Here is a 19,525-nt window from a genome sequence, read left to right on the forward strand (position 1 = left end):
AGTCTAAGCAAGTGAAGGAGTTCTAACTCCTAACTCAGCATCCATCCTTCTGGGCCCAGAGAAGCAGCAAAATGGGCACAGGGCACGGTAACGGTCTGTGTCCACTGTCTCTCCCACCTGATGGTGTACTCCCAGAAGGCCCAGTGATCCGCCAGATGCTGGGTACACCCCAAATGGTCAGTGAATGTGGGCTCACAGAAAGAAGTACCACAATGATGCCAGAGCCCTTTATACCTGCTCCAGGCCCTGTCCCCGCCCCAAAATTCGCAAGTTCCCTGCATGCAGCCCAACAGGCTCTGCTTTCTAGCACCCAGCCCCAGTCCCTACTGTCCCTGGGGCCCAACCCTCCCCCTTCCCCCAGGGATTGAGAATTCACACAGGCCGCTCCCACTCCCGGCCTTGTTCCATGCATCCCTGCCTTCAAGGAGATCAAGCCCAGGGGGCTGAAGGAGCTGAGCAGTTACAGCCTGGGAGTCCAGTGTCAGGACAGAGGCAGATGTGACCAACATCTGCACAGGGACAGGCAGGACATCTAGAAGGGCAGCCAAGCTCATGTGGGTGGGGAGAGGTCAGGGAAGCCTCTCAGAGCACAAGGTACTTGACTCCCCAAAGAGAAAAGAAGAGAAGTGTCTTCTAGGCAAAAGGAAGTAGGGTTGAGGGAACACTAAGTATCAAGTCAGAAGACGAGAGCCCAGCGAGGTGGCCAGGGCCAGACCATGAAGAGCTCCCAGGCATGATGCTGGGCTATAAGGGAAGGGTCCCCTATCCTGTGCCCCACAGCCACCATGAAGCCTAAAGTTCCTCTAAATGAAGGGGAGAAAAGAGGCGAGGAGAAAGCCCTCAGGCTAGGATTTGCCACTGCTCAGCAAGCCTGGTATGCTTTTTTGGTCAGTCCCTCTCCCACTCTCTACAACTAATTTATTTATTCTTCCCTCTCCTAGAACCCAACATCCACCTCTTACTCTCAAAGGATGACCTTTTCTATTTTGACATATATATTTTTTTGAGATGGAGTCTCGCTTTGTCGCCCAGGCTGGAGTGCAGTGGTGCAATCTTGACTCACTACAATCTTCACCTCCCGAGTTCAAGAGATTCTCCTGCCTCAGCCTCCCGAGTGGCTGGGATTACAGGCATGCGCCACCACACCTGGCAATTTTTTTTTTTTGTATTTTTGGAAGAGACAGGGTTTCAACATGTTGGCCAGGCTGGTCTCGAACTCCTGACCTCAAGTGATTCCCCCCGCCTCAGCCTCCCAACGTGCTGGGATTACAAGCACATGAGCCACGGTGCCCGGTCTGACCTTTTCTACTTTGAGAAAAGCAAAGCCATCAGAAGAGAATCCAAAATCTACTAAGCCACTCCCTCCTCTCCTAATAAACACCAAGCCCTCCATGGAGCCTAACACCCACATCTTCTCAGTACTCTCTGCTAGCCCCTCCTCCTCCTGCAGCTCAGACCTCTTCCTCTGGCAGCCATTCCCACCAGCATACAAACAACCATCCCTAACAAGCTTCCCTAGTTCCACATTTCAATTGCTGCCCTCTTCCCTATTTCTCTCCACGGCCATGCAATCTTGAGAAGATGTCTACACAGGCTGTTTCCACTTCCTCACACCTATCACTTCTCAACTCACTCCAGCCCAACTTCTGGGCCCCTGTACTTGTCAAGATCTTGCCACGCCTCATCCTGACCTCTTGGTGGTTCCTGATCCGGATCACAGCTTCCTTTTTGAGGTGCTCCCGAGCCGCAGTCCTCTCCTGAGTGTTCCTCTCCTGCAGGGCCTCTGCACGTTGGGGTTCCCCAGGACTGAGAAGGACCCCATACTGGGCTCTCTTCTCTTCCCTATTTACAGTCTTTGCTACTAAATACCTTCTTTTGGGGGTCTCATGGGCATCTCAAACTTGACATGTACACATTTGGACTCTTGCTCTTCCTCCTCATTACCTGCTTCTCCTTCACGAGCTCCCATCTCAGTACGTGGCTCCATCATCTAGCCTGGGGCTCCAGCCAGAAAACTGGGAGTCAGCCTTACAGTCTGTAACAACTACTCCCTATTTACAATCAAACACAAAGTGCTATTGGTCCTAATTCTAAAATCCATCTACTTCCCTTCCCCTGTTCTACCACATCTTAATCCAAAGCTGCCATCATCTCTTACCCGTAGTGCCGCAACAGTATACCTGCTGGTCTCCCTGTTTTCACTCCGACCATTATCTACATGGCAGCCACAGTGGGCTTTGAATACATGTATCAGCTGGCCACAGGTGGCTCACGCCTGTAGTCCCTACAGTTTGGGAGGGGGAGGTGGGAGGATTGCTTGAGTCCAGGAGTTCAAGACCAGCCTGGGCAACAGGGTGAAACCCTGTCTCTATAGAAAATACAAAAGTCAGCTGGGTTTGGTGGTGCACGCCTGTAGTCCCAGCTACTCAGGAGGCTGAAGTGGGAGGATCGCTTGAGCCCGGGAGGGTGAGGCTGCAGTGAGCCATGATAGCACCACTGCACTCCAGCACCACTGCACAATATGGGTGGCAGAGTGAGACCCTGTCTCAAAAAAATAAAATGAAATGAAAACATACATCAGATCTTATCATACCCCTGCTTTAGATAAAACCCCAAATCCTTAACTTGGCCTAGCAGGGACATCGTGATTGGGTTCTTGCCTGCCAACCCACCCCTCTACCCCAACCCCATCAACCCTCTGACCAGCATTTGCACTTGCCCAGCTTTTGCCTTTGCAGATGCTGGTTCCTCTACTTGGAATAATCTTCTCCCATTCATATCCTTCTCTTTCCATCTCCCTCCTCCTGCTTCATTTAGTTGCCCCCACTCACCACTTAGGTCTCTGTTAAAGTGTTACTTTCTCAGAGGAGACCTTCCCTGGCCCCTTATTTAAAGCAGACTCCCCTGTTTCACACTCTCATAAGGTCCTGTGCTTTCACTTGGCTTGTAACACATTTAGGAATTATCTATTTATATGTAAAAGTGTTTATAATAGCAGTATCTCCCACTAGACTACAAACTTCATGAGGACAGAGCCACGTCCCTCTAACTCTGACTCTGCTCTGAGGTCTGGCGCAATCCCTGATTGTGAGATGGCACACATTCAGTAACTGTTCAATGAATGAACAAAAGGAAGGCAGGTGGAATGCAGTTTAGTCCAAATGGGTCAGGGAAGGCCCCTGGGAGGAACAGAGGGCTGGACAACATGTACATTCCTATTGTTTGCTGTTTTGGTCCCTAGTGATGGGGTACACCGACATGGTTGAGCAAGGAGGGACCGTGCTCTGCATCCCCCAAAGACTACGACCTTGGCCAGCATGGTCCTCCTGCCACCCCAGCCCGTAGCCCGAGAGAAGAGGGTGCAGAAATCCCTACCTCATTGCCAGCACCTGGCAGGAATGTCTTCACTTTGATGGTCTTCCCTGGGGCTGGGAAGGGCGACTCCATGAGACTTCTCATGAAAGGATAGACCAATGCAGCAGAGATCCCACGCCGGCGCTCCACCTCATCTAGGACCTGTGCCCACCGCCAGCAGCCCAAAGAGGAAGGGTGTCAGGGCACTGCCCTTCCCCCTCCTGGCAGAGAAGAGGGCAGCCAAGCATCTGACCAGGCTAGCCCAGAAGCTGGGAGACGGGAAGGTGGTCTTGCCAGGATCTGCACACTCTACCCTTCCCGTTTTCCTTGGCACTCAGTGACTCCTCTGTTCCCTAACTGGCCTTGCTTCAGTCCCCAAGAGCGGAGTAGCTGGGCAAAGGAAATACCAACCAAGAGTCAGCTCCCTGGGCGCTCCTGCTTCCCCAAGGACTCTGGCTCTGCCCAGGGCCCAGGGTGGGCTGTGACAGAGGCAGACACTGCCAGCACAGGAGCTGGGGAAATGCCAGCCAGCTGGGTAGAGAACCAGGCTGGGGAATGGGAGGGTGTCAGAGAGCTCACTGGTACTTGCTCCTGCATTCTGTCTCCCGCTCGCTCACAGTCACAGGTGGTTTTCTCATCTAAGCTGGCTGCAGATACTCCTGTGGGAGCTGTCAGCTGGGGGACGGGGAGGGAAGCCTGCCAGAGCCTCTTACCTTGGAAAACAAGCCGAAGCAGCCAAGGCGGCTGATGACACAGTACACCTCTGGCAACCGGGGCCCTTTCCCACTTGGCTGGGCCAGGACAAGGAGGAGGAGGAGAGAGACAGACACAGAGAATGCATGATTACCATTTCTGGCTCCTTTTCCTTGGGAACGGAGGAGTAAGGACTGCCCTTCTAGTGGAGGAAGACTCTAAGCCTCCTCTAAACCTCTCTGCAACCAGAGCCCTGAAGGAACAGCCACCACTCTCAGGACAGGCCTCAGCTCTGCAGGGTCTCCCAGCACCAGGTACCAGGCTCCTGCCAGGCTCCACACAGGCTCCACCCTTCCTCCCAGGAGGACGCCGACAGGGGCTGGCAAAGGGCAAAGCAGTTTGGCAGAGGCTACAGGGTATCTGTGGATTCATATCCCTGAGGCTGGGACCCCAGCAGATGGGAAGGACTAGGGTACATCCTTAGGAGCGAGCCATTGTAGCTTTCTAGCCCCACAGGGCACATTCGGCATACCATTCCTTTTTTTGCTTCTTTTCTCCCTTTCTTGATCCACCTCCATTCTAAGAGAGCAAACTGAAAACAAGAGATGGGAGCTACTATTTATGGAACATTTGCTATACCTGACTCCTGGGCTTGGAACTTTACAAGAGATTTGTGAGAGAGGGATTATTATCCCCTTTATAGATGAGGCAACTGAGTTCAAAAAGATAAAGCCATTGCCTAAGGCCACCTATCTAGAAGCTGTGGAGCCAAGAGTTTGCTTTGGCCCTGTTTGGCTGTCTTACCCCTAAAGCCTGCTGCTTTCTGACAGGAAGGAAAGAAAACAAAGACACTGGGTAGAGGTTTGCTATGGAGTAAAGGAGCAAAAGAAGAATGGGACTTAAAAGGTAGGCATGGCCGGGCGCGGTGGCTCACGCCTGTAATTCCAGCACTTTGGGAGGCCAAGGGAGGTGGATCACCTGAGGTTGGGAGTTCGAGACCAGCCTGACCAACATGGAGAAACCCCATCTCCACTAAAAATACAAAATTAGCCGGTCATAGTGGCATGCGCCTGTAATCCCAGCTACTTAGGAGGCTAAGGCAGGAGAATCGCTTGAACCCGGGAGGTGGAGGTTGCAGTGAGCCGAGATCACACCATTGTACTTCCAGCCTGGGCAACAAGAGTGAAACTCTGTCTCAAAAAAAAAAAAAAGGTGGGTAGCTAAAGGGGAGACATGCAATGAGAGCTCCCAGGCCCGGAGCCCCCATGCAGGCTGCAGTGCCTTCTCCAGCAGGACTCAGAGGCCTGGAGGGCCTGGCAAGTCCGAGTGGGGAGGGAGCAGAGCAGCAGGTGCTGGCCCCTCATGCAGGCTGCTAAGCAAATGCAGATGGGGCTATTTCATATTTCAGTCTCCAAACCTGCTGGCCACACGTCACAGATCTAAAGAGAAGGCAGAATCTGTTTTTGTCCATATTAGGCCTGAAACTCACTCCTGTCTCTTTCCCTCTCCCCCGCCTCCCCTAAAGCCCCAAGTGATTAAATCAAGTATGTGGGATTTGGGTTAGAATCATTGTGTCCAATCTGCAGGAATGCCGAGCTAGTGCCAGCCCCCTTGGCAGAGACCCAGCCCAGGCCCTCTCTGAGCACGCCAGGACAAACACGCTCTTCCCTGGGGGCAGCAGCCCCACTGCAAAGGAGCAGCTCTGCTCCATCTATGTTCCAGCAAAGGCAGCCTTCGCAACACTCCTTCCAAGCCTGGGAGGCCCAGGCGGCCAGAGGCGTGCTGGCCTCTGCCTGGCTCACCACCTGGCATCACTCCTGTGCATATGCCCTTTGCCCCTCCATGGGCATTCTACCTCCCCACACCCCCTCTCCCCAGTCCATCCTCTGGGGGTGATCCAAGAGTACAAATTGGTGACAAATGACTTCCCTTCTGGTTCTGTATGACCTTGGGCAAGTCATTCTACTTCTGAGTTTTGACTTCTCAATCTATGGATCAGGGATAATAATAACCCATGGGCTATTGTGATCATTTTCTTTTAAAAGACATACTTGAAGCATCTAGCTTGGAATGTGACAGGTTCTAAACAACATTTATTCCCTCTTATTCCCTTGGCCCTTCCCTCCTGTGTTGAAAGTCCAATCTCCTGTAACAGGCCATCTAAAGTTCCTCGAGAGGGAGATCCATGTTAAACTCATCTTTATATGAGCACGTGCCTGACTCTCAATAGGTCAGGGCTTCTGATAAGGGATGATAAGTGTTTCTGAATGAATGAATAACTGGCCCCAAATCCTTCCTTCAGGGCTCCTGCCCCCTTCATCTACCCTTAGACTGGTATCTGGGGAGGCTTTCTCTTGCTAAGGCCTGGAAACCCCAAAACATTGTCAACAACCCAGTAGCTCCAAGCTGGGAGTGCAGCAGGGGCCAGGCTCTGAGCCTCTACCCAATCTATTTCCCAGGACTAATGGGAAGGGAAATGGTGAGGGACTTCTCTTTACAAAATGGCTAACATTTTCAAAACCCAATCCCTTTCCCCTAGATTCAAGGTATCTCTCTCAGATTCCCAGAGAAGGTATGTCTCTGTCCCTGCCCAATCTCCAGCCCCACCACACCACAGACAGGCCTCCTCCCCACTACAGGCTGGCCAGGTATGGGGGTGAGGAAGGTTGTCCCTCACCTAATCTGATGCATATACACATACTGCTGGGGGCGATTCGATCCTGCAACCAGAGACCAGCAATCAGAGCCCATGATCCCAAGGGAAATGACAAAAAAGTAGAGAAAAACTAAAAAGACATGAAAACCCACTCCCTCCCCTTATTCCAGATAATCTCCGATCCTAAGGCCCCCTCAGAAGCACCACTCTGAGCCCTGCTCTCCCAGGGTGGCCTCACCTGTGAAAGTGTGTGTGTTGGCAGGGGGTTCGGGGTGGCCTCAGGAAGCATAACATAGGATTTCATACAAGCTAAAATTGCAGAAGGGCACACACACACACACACACCCACCCTGGCCTATCCCCTGCCTGCCGGCCTGAGGACCGAATGGCCTCACTCACCAGTAAGCGCCTGCAGTAGCCAAAGCGTCTGCTGCCATCTTCCCCAGTCAGCATGAAAGAAAAGGTCTCACTGGAACAAAGAGAGGTCTGGCATCAGGGAGGTGTGAGAGGACCTAGGAAACAGCCCCCAAGAATAGGGACCGTCATTTTCAGGGTGGGGTGAAGGGCCAGGTTGCTGTAGGAGAGGATGAGACTAGAGCAGGCCCCACTCAGGTGCCCACTGCTATGGGGGTAAAGAAGGCTATGCCCCTTCCTCCCTCAGGCCAGGCCAGGCCTCACCTGCTATACTCTGACACAGGAAGCCAGTCCTTGGCATCAGGGAAGCAAAACTGGGGAATGGCTTTGAGCCTTTCCTCTGCCTCTCGCATCTGCTTGGTGGGTCGGTCCAGCTGCAGGGAAGAAGGAACCAGGAGATGACATGCAACCTGAGGGCGGGTGGTGGTGGCTGAGAAGCCCCTCCTCCCCTGAGGGCCCTAGATGCCACTGACCAGCGGGCATGATCTCAGCAACTCTTGTCCCACTCCGAATTCTTACAGAGCCCAGAGTCATCATTCATTCAATAAATGCCAGTGGAGTGCTTTCTATATGGCATCTGACACGGTGCTATGTGCCAGGGCTCTTGGCTCTCAATGGAAAACAAAGGGGACAAGGTCCCCGACCTTACACATTCTGGTCAGCAGAGTGAGATGGTCAACCACAACATCTCAGAGGGGGGCTTAAAAAAGAAATAAGCAGGGTGGCCGGGCACGGTGGTTCATGCCTGTTATCCCAGCATTTTGGGAGGCCGAGACTGGCAGATCACCTGAGGTTGGGAGTTCGAGACCAGCCTGACCAACATGGAGAAACCCCGTCGCTACTAAAAATACAAAATTAGCCAGGAGTGGTGGCGCATGCCTGTAATCCCAGCTACTTGGGAGGCTGAGGCAGGAGAATCGCTTGAACCCAGGAGGCGGAGGTTGCAGTGAGCCGAGATAGCGCCATTGCACTCCAGCCTCTGCAACAAGAGCGAAACTCCGTCTCGAATAAAAAAATAAATAAATAACAATAAGCAGGGTGATGTACCAGAGCAAGCTGGGCAGGGGAGGGGCTCCATGCAGGCGTCTGGACAGACCTCCTGAAAGAGGTCCTACTTGAGCAGAGCCTGAGAAATGAGAAGGAGCCAGCAGCCATGTGAAGAGCTGGAGAAAGCACATTCCTGGCAGAGGCAATGGCAGAGAGAGAGGGGTTGAGTGTGAGAGGAAGAAGAGGGAGGCCAGGCTGGCTGGCGACAAGCAGGGAAGGCGGAGTGAGAGACAGGCTGGTGGGAGAAGGGCAGAGTGACAGCTAGTGGGTGCAGCGTTTCTCTTTGGGGTGATAAAAATGTTCTAAAATTGATTGTGGTGATGATTGCACAATTCTGTGAATACACCCAAACACTGAACTGTATACATTAAGTGGGTGAACTGTATGGTATTCAATTGTTCTGGATTTTATTATAAGCACATTGAGAGGTTCTTTCTCAGTCCTCATCCTTTGAACAAGCACTGGCCCAAACCCACCCCCGCTGCAGCCCTGTCTTCCCTCCTGGCTGAGAGGAGGCAGGTTCAGGGCTGTGGCAGCTCGGTGAGGACGTATGACGAACAAGATCTCTCTCCTTCCCCAGATAGGCCTGGCGGATAGAGGATGGAAGAGGGGGAATATGGGCAAGGTGGGGAGAGAGAAGGCCTCACCTTGGGAAACTGGTAGGAGACTTCGGGGAGGTAGGTGTTTCGCGATGGCTTCTTCTTGAGGGACACCACCACAAAGTACTCAAAAAGCTCCCGCTCCTGCCACTCCAGCAGCTCCAGCTCCAGCGTGCGATAGCTGGGGGCGCGCTTCAGCATCGACTGGATGTGGACCAGGCGCTGTGTGTGGGCTGGAGGCAGGTTGCACATCAGGGAATGGACCCTCACAGGCCTCATGTTAACTCCTCTACCCCTGGCTCAGGGCTCCATTGCTGTGGAGCACTTTTAAGTACGTGAGCCTAGTCTGATACCACCCCCAGCTCGCAGTGCAGGAGGACCGGCAGGCACAAGGTGCTGACCCCTGCACAAAGACTCTGCCCTGACACAGGAAGCTGCGGGCCTGGTCCTCCTGGAGCCTCTGGAGACTGAGCTGGGGCAGGAGGACTGCCGAGGCCAGGCAAACCCAGGGATGTATCTTGGCACCCACTCTGTCCCTGTACCAAAAGGACCAGAATACACGAACATCCACGAAGGCTTCATCCTTGGGCCCCTAGCAGGACTTGAGCCTTGTCCATGCTCCTACATCCAAAGTCCACTTGCCCATTTGCCTGGGGATGAGAGGATAATCATCCAGGAAGGCCTAGGCAGGGCTTCCCAGTAGAGAAAGCACAAAGATTTATCCGAGGACCCTGGAATGTGAAGGTTCCAGAACCTTTTCAGGCTCCTCTCTGGGGACAGGGGAGATGGGGGGCTGCAGGGCCTCCAGAGAAACAGTTTCCTCAGTCTACGGCACATTTCTTGCCAGAAGAGGTCCTTGTAATCTTCTGTACCCCTCTCTGACCCTCCAGATCTACAATTTTTTTTTTTTTTTGAGACAGAGTCTTGCTCTGTCGCCCAGGCTAGAGTGCAGTGGCATGATCTCAGCTCACTAGAACCTCCGCCTCCCGGGTTCAAGTGATTCTCCTGCCTCAGCCTCCCAAGTAGCTGGTATTACACGCGCCCGCCACCGTGCCTGGCTAATTTTTGTATTATTTTAGTAGAGATGGGGTTTCACCATCTTAGCCAGGCTGGTCTCGAACTCCCGACCTCGTGATCTGCCTGCCTTGGCCTCCCAAAGTGCTGGGATTACAGGCATGAGCCACCGCGCCCGGCTGAGATCTACAACATTTCCCAGGCAAATCTAGCACCCAACTCCCATGGACAATGGCTTGGGACAGTTTGGGCAGGTCACCACCCTTACATTTGGCAAAGGGAGACATCTGGATTTAACCTTGCAGGGCTGAGCTCACATGTCTATAAGGACAGACTTCCCTGTGGCTCCCTGCTCTATTGTTCTGGTATCTGGGCTGTCTGTCACCTCTCCACATCAGGCCGGTTAGGGACACTGCAACCACACATGCATCGGAAGGGAAGGCTGATTCCCTGCAGCCCTGCTGGGAGAGCTTCCGTACTCATGGGAGCTGTGCCTCACCTTTGAACCTGTCATCAGAGTCGCTCTCGCTCTCACTGTTTTCATCTGGAAAAGGAACAGCAGAGTACATACTTGCTGGACCTCACAGCCAATGTTTTTTGCTCCCCCACCACCCCAACTTTTCTCACAGGGGATGGATCTCTACCTTCTCTGGGCTACTCTGGGCCCATGGTCAGGCATCTGCAGGCAGGGAGCTGAGTGGCCTGGGGCCAGGCTCCTTCAGAGCTCACACTGCGAATCCTATATTCAAACCCATGAGGGAAGCTGAGGGCCTGAGTTGGAGGCTGAGCCAGAAGAGGGGCCTACAGGCCTGGAAAAGATGGACCCTGCCTCCAGGAGGTCAAGATTTGAAATGGGAAACAGACCGCAATGCTCAGTGAGTCTGGCCTTTCCTTTTGCAGAAGCCGATTCCCACACCCACCTCCCTACTCAGGGCCTCACAGCCCAAAGTCTGAAGGAACCCATCCCAGACCTTTCTTCCCTGTCTGCTCCTCCCTCCTATGTGGCCATTTCCTGGCAGGGCTCTACCCTCCACAGGTAAATTGATGCCTCTCCCATTCCTAATGCCCAAGGGCCCAAACACCTGAACCAGCTCTGGCACCAAAGCCTACCTCTCAGTGATGCTGTTTCAATGCTGGACATAGACAACTTTTTTAATCTCTTCTTTCCTCTCTTGGCATTGTAGATGGAGTTGATTCTTTGGACAAGCTGGGTGAGAAAAGCAGGGTGGGTGAGGTAACCTTAACACCAGCTGCCCTACTTCCAAGAAGGCTGAGTAGGAGCCCATCCCTGCCCTTAATGGTACAAGCTTTCTGCATTGCACCCGCTGGGTCCAGGACTGGTCTAACTGCAGAACCGACCTCAAGTGGTGACTCACCAGCCATGCATGGTAGCTCTCCATATACCTAGTCCCCCAGGAGTGGTCTCCTGCCCCAAGACAAGGACACTAAACTTAGCTCCCCAGAGGAAGGAACTGTGATCAAACTAGACAGGATGGTAGCTCCTGGGTCCCAAGAGTCATTGAACCAACTGAGACAAAGAGCTTCTGAGATGCAATAACAGGAACAAGGATTCTAGCCTTTCCCCTCTGGGCCATAACCTGGGGCCCCGACAGGAAGAAGCTAAATTCCCGATATACCCAAGCATTGTTTGCAGGCTAAAAATACCATCTGGCTAAATCCTGCTGCGTTGGGCTGGGGATTTGGGCCTGGCTGCCTATGTGTGAAAATCATTGCTGAAAATTCTTCAATGCTGAGAGTTATAGGAAGAACCCTTGTTTGAGTCCTAGGTCCTTGAAAGCCTGGAAATGCTTATGTGTGCGCATACCCCAAAATTCATACACCACACTTACTAACGGGGAACCTCGGCTAGCCTTTCCTTCCTCTAACATCTGAGCACCAAGGTCAGTTAATGCATCTTTATTGATAAGAAAGGGGAATTAATCAGATGAAAAAGAGGCCAGTGCACGGACCCAGAATTTATTCAAAGGGAATCGAGGAAGCAGTCCAGATTAGGGAAGGAAGGAAGCCAGGAAAGAGAGAGAAAGGCTGGCTGCCTGCCCGCCCACCTGCCCGTCTCCAGTGGGCTGCCTCTGGGGAGGGTACCTTGGGAATGCGGCGGGCCCGGCGGCTGGACAGCAGCTCGCTGGTGGTGCTGAGGCTGTCTTCATTGAGGCTGGAGGGTGAGGATGGCAGACTCAGCTGAGCCAGCAGCAGCATGTCGTCATGGCTGTGCCTCTTGGGTAATCGTGGCAGCCGGTGGCTCTTCCTTTCTGACCAGTTCCCACTGCGCAGGGACTGGCTGTTGGGTTTCAGGGAAAGCTGGCGTGGGGGAGAGGACGTGCGAGAGGGGCTCGCCACAGAGGCCTTGGCCAGTGTCTGTCTGCTGGGATGGGGACACAGAGGCCAAGGGCCGGCATCCCTGGCTCCCCGCCATCTTGCCCTGGAACTTCCATCCCTCTCTTAAGACTTTAGCTGCTAATCAGCCAGGTCAGGGATAGATTAGATACTTGCCTTCCCTAAAATAAGCTTCACTACTGCCAGCAAAAAACGAAAGCAGAGGCTAAAAACACCTGTGCTCTCATCTGAGTGGAAAAAGAAGGCTAAGTGGGAATTTTGGGGGGGGTCCTCCTGAGCTTTGGGACAAGAATTACTGGGCCTGGGTGATGGAACCAGTCTTCCGGACCTCTGCTCCCGAGCCAATCCTAAAAGGTTTCTGACAGCAGAGGCCATAACCTACTGGCCAGCCTGCTGGGCTGGGAGATCCTGCAGCCTGGCCCTCCTAACTGCTCCCATGGAGAACACAGGGGCTCTGGGCTCTGACCACCAAAGCTGGGCCAGGCAGGCCTCACACTGAATTGGATCCCATACCCACAAGGCCCTGGCTGCCCTCTCCCCAGCCCTGATCTACTCTCTGCCTCTCTCCATATGCGCTGACCTCTCATCCCACAGCACCATCCTTGTCGCGCACCCTGTCAGGAGGCAGGTATCCCACAGACACCCAACCACTGTCTGGTTCTGGAATTGCCTCTCCTCACTCTTCAGCAAATCCTCCTTCCTCCACAGCCCCCAATTTCCTGTTCTCACCCAATCAATCTGGCAATGCAAACTCAGGGGAAGCCTGTTTGAAAAGAGCCCTAATTAGAGGGTAAATCTTTTTTTTTTTTTTTTGAGACGGAGTCTCGCTGTGTCGCCCAGGCAGGAGTGCAGTGGAGCGATCTTGGCTTACTGCAACCTCCGTCTTCCGAGTTCAAGCAATTATCCTGCCTCAGCCTCCCAAGCAGCTGGGACTACAGGCGTGCGCCATCATGCCCAGCTAATGTTTGTATTTTTAGTAGAGATGAGGTTTCACTGGCCAGGCTGGTCTTGAACTCCTGACCTCAGATGATCCGCCCACCTTGGCCTCCCAAAGTGCTAGGATTACATGCGTGAGCCACCACTCCCAGCTATGGGGTAAATCTTTTATAAAAACAAACACCTTATTCCAAAGCCAGAAGAAATCATTTTTATATTATCATTTTATATTATCTGGCCAATGCTATATAATATCCAGGTCCTTCCATTTGCAAAGAGAATTAGAGTTACCTGGGGAGGTCAGAGAAGCCTCTCCACCTGCCTCCTGACACCCTGGACAAGGACAGAAGGAGCTGAAGTCCAAGAGCTTCCTTTGGCTTTTCACCTTTCCTGTCGTTCTGCCTTCTCCCCATCCATTCCTTAAAGATTCATGCTTACTCTCTCCCACAGGACTGGCTCCAGGTGTCACAGACACCTGTCTGGCTCTCCAAATGTGGTTTGGGGACCTACACCTGGCCCCCTAATGCCAGTACTGAGATGACTTCTGGCAGAGTTGCAGAATGCCAAGACTCCCACTAGGGCCCTGTCTTCCTGTTTCCCACAGGGTGATAAATAATCAGACAGGAGACTGCAAGGGCTCCTGGCTGAGTTTTGCAGCTCAGAGCTTGTGTAGGAAGGGAAAGAAGATAGGACAGGATGCCCCTCAGAGCAGGTGCCAATTGTCCACAGAGGTTTCAACATGGTGGACATCCTTGAGTGCACAGTCCTTTGCTGAGGAGACCTCCCTTATCAGACGAGATCGGGCGCGTTCAGGGTGGTATGGCCGTAGACCCTTTATCAAGTACTAGTGAGGGTAAAAGCCTGAGTGGAAGCTGGGCCCAAGTTTTGGAAGAGCAGGCCCCCACTGTGGCCCTCACGCTAACCCTACAGGCCGATGTCAGGGCTGAGTTACCTGTGTGGGCGGGCTGTTGTACTTCCTGTCCTGAGGACTCCACATCCTGTGCAAAGAGTCCAAGGAGTTCTCAGACAGTTGCTGGGATTTTCGTCCTGCTCTTCGGCTCTTTAAGTCCACATCCTCATATGGATTCTCCTTGGGCAGATCTCCTGCAGAGGAGGAAGAGTTAGAGAAGGGGGAGAAGGGAAGAAGGAAACACACGAACTCACACACACACAAATAAACAAGCAGAATTCCTGTGAACCAAAGAGAATGGCTTCTGCCTGGCCCCTCAGCTCATGAGTCATGCAGCTGCCCGTCTGCAGTGGGGAGGCTACAAACAGATCCTGGCTCCAAGTCCAGAAGCAGAGCCCACCCCCCCACCCCCCCACCCCCAGCCCAGCTCAGCCTGGCCTCTGCTTTATAAATTCAGGGATTGCACAAGACTGGCTCAGCCACCCCTGCCTGTGCCCAGCCAGAGGACAAAGCCAGCACCAAGAGTCTTTCCTTGGCTCCCTTCCCTCTGCTGCAAACACCCCAGAGATAACACAGTTCAAGGTAGGAAGGGTTTTCAGGTCACATGGCTGTCCCTTCACCCAACTCTCAGGGGATCTCCCTGGGGACCTACTTTGGAGGGTGGGCATGGAGGAACTCACAGAACTGTAGAGAGCAGGGCTTCACCAGGCCCCCCTCTCACCTACGATGCCGTTCAACAAGTCTTTTAGGGCAGGGTTTTGTGTTGTTCACTGAGGCAACCTCGGAACGGAACAGTGATTAGCAAGGAGGAAGTGTTCAGTAATGATCTGTTCGATGACTCTCCTACTGTAGTGTCTATTCCCTCTACCGCTGATCTCAGCAAAAAGAGAACCATCAACACTCCCCTTTTGGAACAAACTCTCCTGCTGTGACACAGGGGAGGTGTGAAAGGCTTGGAAGGAGTCTGGGCCAAAGTGTGGGGGTAAGGGGAGTTCTTGCTTCTCAGGACTAGTTCTAAAATCTCTGGCAGCGGGCATTGTATTGGCATTACCAGAAAATCTCAGAAAAGTCCAAAACAGAATCCCTGCCCTTGAAGATGTTGAGTGGCACTCCTTTCCACAAGCTGTATCTCCTGCCCCCACCCCTCCAACACACATTTTCTAAAATAGAGTAACACCATGGGCCGGGTCAGTCCTAGCTCAATCCTGGTGGCAGAATCCGTGGGGTGAACAGGTCCCTGGGGAACTCAGAACACAGCCCTCTCTGCACCCCTTTCCCTATTTTCCTGCTGCAGAGCACGACTCACTCTAGCACCTCTGCTCAGCAGCAGGATTGAGCCTGGGTGACCACTGAGTCCCACACTTGTCCTACAGATGTCTGAATGTGCCTTACGCCCCAGAGGAACTCAGACCCCACTCCTCAGGAAGCAGGCAGAAGAAGGAGCTGGAGGACGAGGAACAAAGGCTGCTGAGAGTGAAGCTTTCCTAGAGAGGGCACGGGAGAAGAGCCAATCCCTATATGCTTGCAGATTCCTCCATTTCCAAAGTGGAGCTCCCTCCACATTGTGGCATCTACTTATGCAGAACCACAACGAATTTAGGAAATGCTCTTACAGAGTTAGGGTGTGGGTGTGAAGAAAGGATTTCAGTGACAGCTAAATAGACTGCAGTGGGAGCAATACAAATCTCTGTAAACTTATGAGTCAAAGATGGGTCATTGGGATTTGGGACTGGATTAAGCTGATTCCCAACTCCAAGCAGAGTCCCCAGCAATGGAACAGACCTTTTCCTGTAACACAGTCATGCTATTAAAATGACTTGTCTCCATTCCAGAGCCCTGACTAAGCGGAGCTGGCCCAGCAGCCCTGTCGCAAGAAGCCAAATAGCAAACCCAGCACCCCCTGCATGTTTTCTCCAGCCTACCCCACTGTGGGGCACTTAGGGAGGTGTTGGGGATGGATTCTCTACTTCTTGATCCTTCCCCAACATATGCCCTGCAGGAGTGAGGAGGTGGGGGAACTAAGAAGGGAGAATGCCAGGACACAGTCTTCTGATCCCCTAAAACAGGACCAGAGCATCACTGTCCACATCACGGCAGGGAGAACATTTATGCCAAGCTCAACAAATCGAAACTGCCTTGGACTGCATGATCAGCCAGGGCCTTTATTATCATCCCCAACCTATAGGAAGCCTTGTCCCAATCCCAGGGGTTTCTCCAAGCCACTGACATTTGGGGTTGAATAATTCTTGTTGTGGTAGACTGTCCTGTCCATTTTTAGGATGTTTAGTGGCAACCTTGGCTTCTATCCACCAGGAGACATTAGCATCTCCTTAGCTATAACAGCCAAAAATGTCTCCAGACACTGCCAGATGCTCTCTGGGACGGACAGAGGGAAGGAGGGAGAGAGAGGGAGGGAGGCAGGAATGGAGGGAGGGAAGAGTGAAGTTGTCCCCCGACTGAGAACCACTGCTTTAGACAGAGCGTTCTAAACTTCCAATGGCTTCTGAGTGTGACATGAGTCCCAAGACTAGCCCTCTTTTTTTCCATCCTTCCCTCCTTCACCTCACTCCCTCCTTCCTTCCTTCTTTTCCCTACAGTAAGAGCTTTGAATATTGATACAAAATCCAAAGCTCCAAGAAAAAGACATAGGATACTGAGGCCCAGGGAAGTAATAGATGTACAAGGCTGGTGCACATCACTGACAACCCAGCGGAAAACAGCCAGCAACATCAGGTTCTCAAGATAGGTCCTGTCTCTGGAAACTCGATTTCAGGAAGGCCTGCTCCTCCCCAGCCCCTTGTGCCAGCCTCTCTTCTCCAGCAATGTTTAACATCCTGTCTAATGTAACAAAGCCACTAATCAGTTCTCCAGCAAATAGACGGCTGGCCGCAGCCCACACGCTGCCTCCCCAGCCTCAGCTTGGTGCCTTCACTGCCCTAACTCATCTCTCAGCTTCCTGGACCATTCCTGACTGCCCCGGAGGAGCTGTCTCAAATAGATTCTCCCAGTCATCTCTCCAGGTGGACAGGGGACCAGGGGATGGAACTGTACAGAGACAAGTGGACCCTGAGTCCTGGACCACTAAACTGAACCAGCTGAGAGCAAATAAGTATCAAAGCAATGGCTCAGAGTTGGAGGAGACGGTAGGCTGGGAAATGGTGTGCAGAACATCCTAGGGAGGACAGAGCTAAAGGAGCCAAGGCTGAATGGGAGATTCAGCAGGGGCATGAATGGGAGACAGGGAGCCTGGCAGACTGCACATTTCTACCTGCATTCCTGCCCACACAGCTTTCTTGGGACAGTCCACATGACCCTTGGAGAGGGAGGAAGAGGTGGACCCTCTTCCCTGAAGGCCTGGCCCTCAGCAAGCTCAGCTGGAGAAGCCAGAGGTCTCAACCTTTCCCAGCTTGGATGATGAAATAAGGGACAAAAGGCATCACCGAGAATTTCTGCTTTGCACTCTTCTAAAAGGGGATTATCAGAGCCCAAAGGTGTCACACAAATCCTCTTAAAGGAAGAATCCAGCCCCTCTGGGCCCTGCTCCCACTCCTCCCCACAACCTCCCACTCCTCTCCACAACCTTTCACTCCTCCCCATAACTCCTTTGGTCTTAACCACACATACAGCACTCCCCCAGCCCCAACCTAACTGGAAAAACCAGTTAGGAAAGGGGTGTGTGTATACGCACAGGCACTGAGAATTTCTCCAAACACAGTCCTAAGCTTCCTGGACCACACCCATTACTAGGGTCCTGGGTCTGCAGCTTCCCTCCCCAACAACCTCCGGTTCCAACCAGCTGTTTCTCCTGGTTCTCAGCCTTTTTCCCTCTCTCAGACAGGACAGAAAGGGCCAGGATAAGAGCCCAACTCCCTGGCAACAGATCGGACTGGGGCCTCTAAGGGGCTGGCTGTTGCCCACCCTCCAAGCCTTGACACCATTTCTCGACAGCCCCGGCACCTTCCCTGGGCTGCACCTCTTGGCTGTTTTGTTTCCCACTGCAACCTCCATCCCAGTGGGTGCCCTCTGCTCCTTACTGTTTCCCAGCCTGGGGGCAAATAAGGGAAGCAACCAGAGAGAGTGGAGGCTCAAAAGACTTTGCAGTCCAGGCTGACTGGCCCGGTCCCCGGCTTGCATCCCACTGAAGTTCCTGGAAACGCTCCCTCAGCCCAGGCTAGCTGATGGGAGTGGGAATCTGCAGGAATGCAGCTCAGGCGCCGAGGCCACTCCACATAATTCCTTAACAAGCTGCTTCCTTGGGTGCATTTTTAAGTGTCAGGCTCAGAATGCAAACATAAGGCCTTGTAGAATAGCAGCATCTTCCAGGGGCAGATGTGAGATGGGACAGGCGGGAAATAGCAGCCCCGGAAGCAGCAAGGCAGTAACTTTCTTTCCGAACTCCTTTTCTGCAAGTTAGCAAGGTAAACCTCAGTATGTTTGGGAGTACCCCACCCCGGCTCCTCAGGCATCATGCCTAGTGTAGCCAGGAGGCCAGCAAACCCCCCACAACCCCCATTCGAGTCCACTGTTCACAGACAGACATGTTTGTCTTGGGGCCAACTGGCCCTCCACCTATGACACACAGGACTCCAGTCCAATCACCAGGACCCAAGATGGAGATGAGCACTAGGCTCTCTGCCTCCCAACAGCTCCATTCCTGCATGCCTGCAGGAGCCTGATCCAGCGGGGTCAGAGTCATCCTTCACCCCACAGAGCACAGGCTGGGCCAAGACCAGAGAGACGGCTCCCAGGAAGTCCGAGCCACTGATCAGTCCTAAGCAAGACGGGAAACTGCCATTCTGAGTTCGGCAATAAGACACCCCCTGAAGCCTTGTGGGGAGCTCCAAACTCTCGGGCCTGTCCCCAGGGAAGGAAAAGGAAACCCACCAGAATCTAACAGAAAGAGAGTATTTTCCTCTGTATTTCCCTCTGGCCTCCCTAGTCAGGTCCCAGAAATTCAGATTGGGCTGCTATGGGGACATAAAAAAGGAAAACACGCACAGGGCACTGTCCTAACTGCAGACTCCGGAAACCACCCCCACCACCCCACGAGGCCAAAGCAAAACCTAAACATCCGATGCAGTATATTCCCAAACTGGTGCCTGGGTCGCTCCCCTCCCTTTCTCCTGCATCCTCCCCCTCTCTTCTTTCCTTGTTCTCTAAGTGCTCCAAAGATCCAGAAGCCAGGTGAGCAGCTACCTCTACCTTCTGCCCACACAGCGCTGACCCCTAGCTGTACTCAGCCACCCAAGAGGCAGCCAAGGTGCTCCCATATTTTTTTTTTAACTCCTCATGCAACACCCAGAGTGGAAGAGAGTCCTCCCTAATGAGTGGGGAGGCAGCTCTGCTGCCCCACCCCCTCCCTACCTCCTGTTGCAGGGTACATTCTAGTTTGGCAGAAACTGCAATGTGTCAGTTTGCTGCCCAGGACCCTGGGAGCACCCAGTGTGGCTGCTGCCGTGGGCAGAGAGGGCTGTGTTTTTCTGATGTCCCTTGACTATGCTGGGTGCTGGCAATCCTGTGGTCCTCCCATTCTCTATTATCTGACAA

At 53.0% G+C, this 19,525-nt stretch overlaps 1 protein-coding gene across 9 annotated transcripts in view; it reads right to left on the reverse strand.

Moving 5' to 3' along the window:
- Window positions 1-19,525, reverse strand: part of DENND2B (DENN domain containing 2B) — a 178,087-nt gene that overhangs the window by 10,343 nt on the left and 148,219 nt on the right. For all 9 annotated transcript variants that reach the window (XM_063608370.1, XM_034932101.3, XM_055094080.2 and 6 more), the window contains 9 exons: window positions 14,021-14,172; window positions 11,881-12,096; window positions 10,888-10,984; window positions 10,277-10,321; window positions 8,812-8,996; window positions 7,382-7,491; window positions 7,103-7,172; window positions 4,068-4,145; window positions 3,376-3,516 (listed from right to left, as the gene is read on the reverse strand). In XM_063608370.1, coding sequence (XP_063464440.1) covers window positions 3,376-3,516; window positions 4,068-4,145; window positions 7,103-7,172; window positions 7,382-7,491; window positions 8,812-8,996; window positions 10,277-10,321; window positions 10,888-10,984; window positions 11,881-12,096; window positions 14,021-14,172 — 1,094 coding nt within the window. The remainder of the gene's footprint in view (window positions 1-3,375; window positions 3,517-4,067; window positions 4,146-7,102; window positions 7,173-7,381; window positions 7,492-8,811; window positions 8,997-10,276; window positions 10,322-10,887; window positions 10,985-11,880; window positions 12,097-14,020; window positions 14,173-19,525) is intronic.

This window comes from Pan paniscus, chromosome 9 (assembly GCF_029289425.2).
Source record: "Pan paniscus chromosome 9, NHGRI_mPanPan1-v2.0_pri, whole genome shotgun sequence".
NCBI classification, from domain to species: Eukaryota; Metazoa; Chordata; class Mammalia; order Primates; family Hominidae; genus Pan; species Pan paniscus.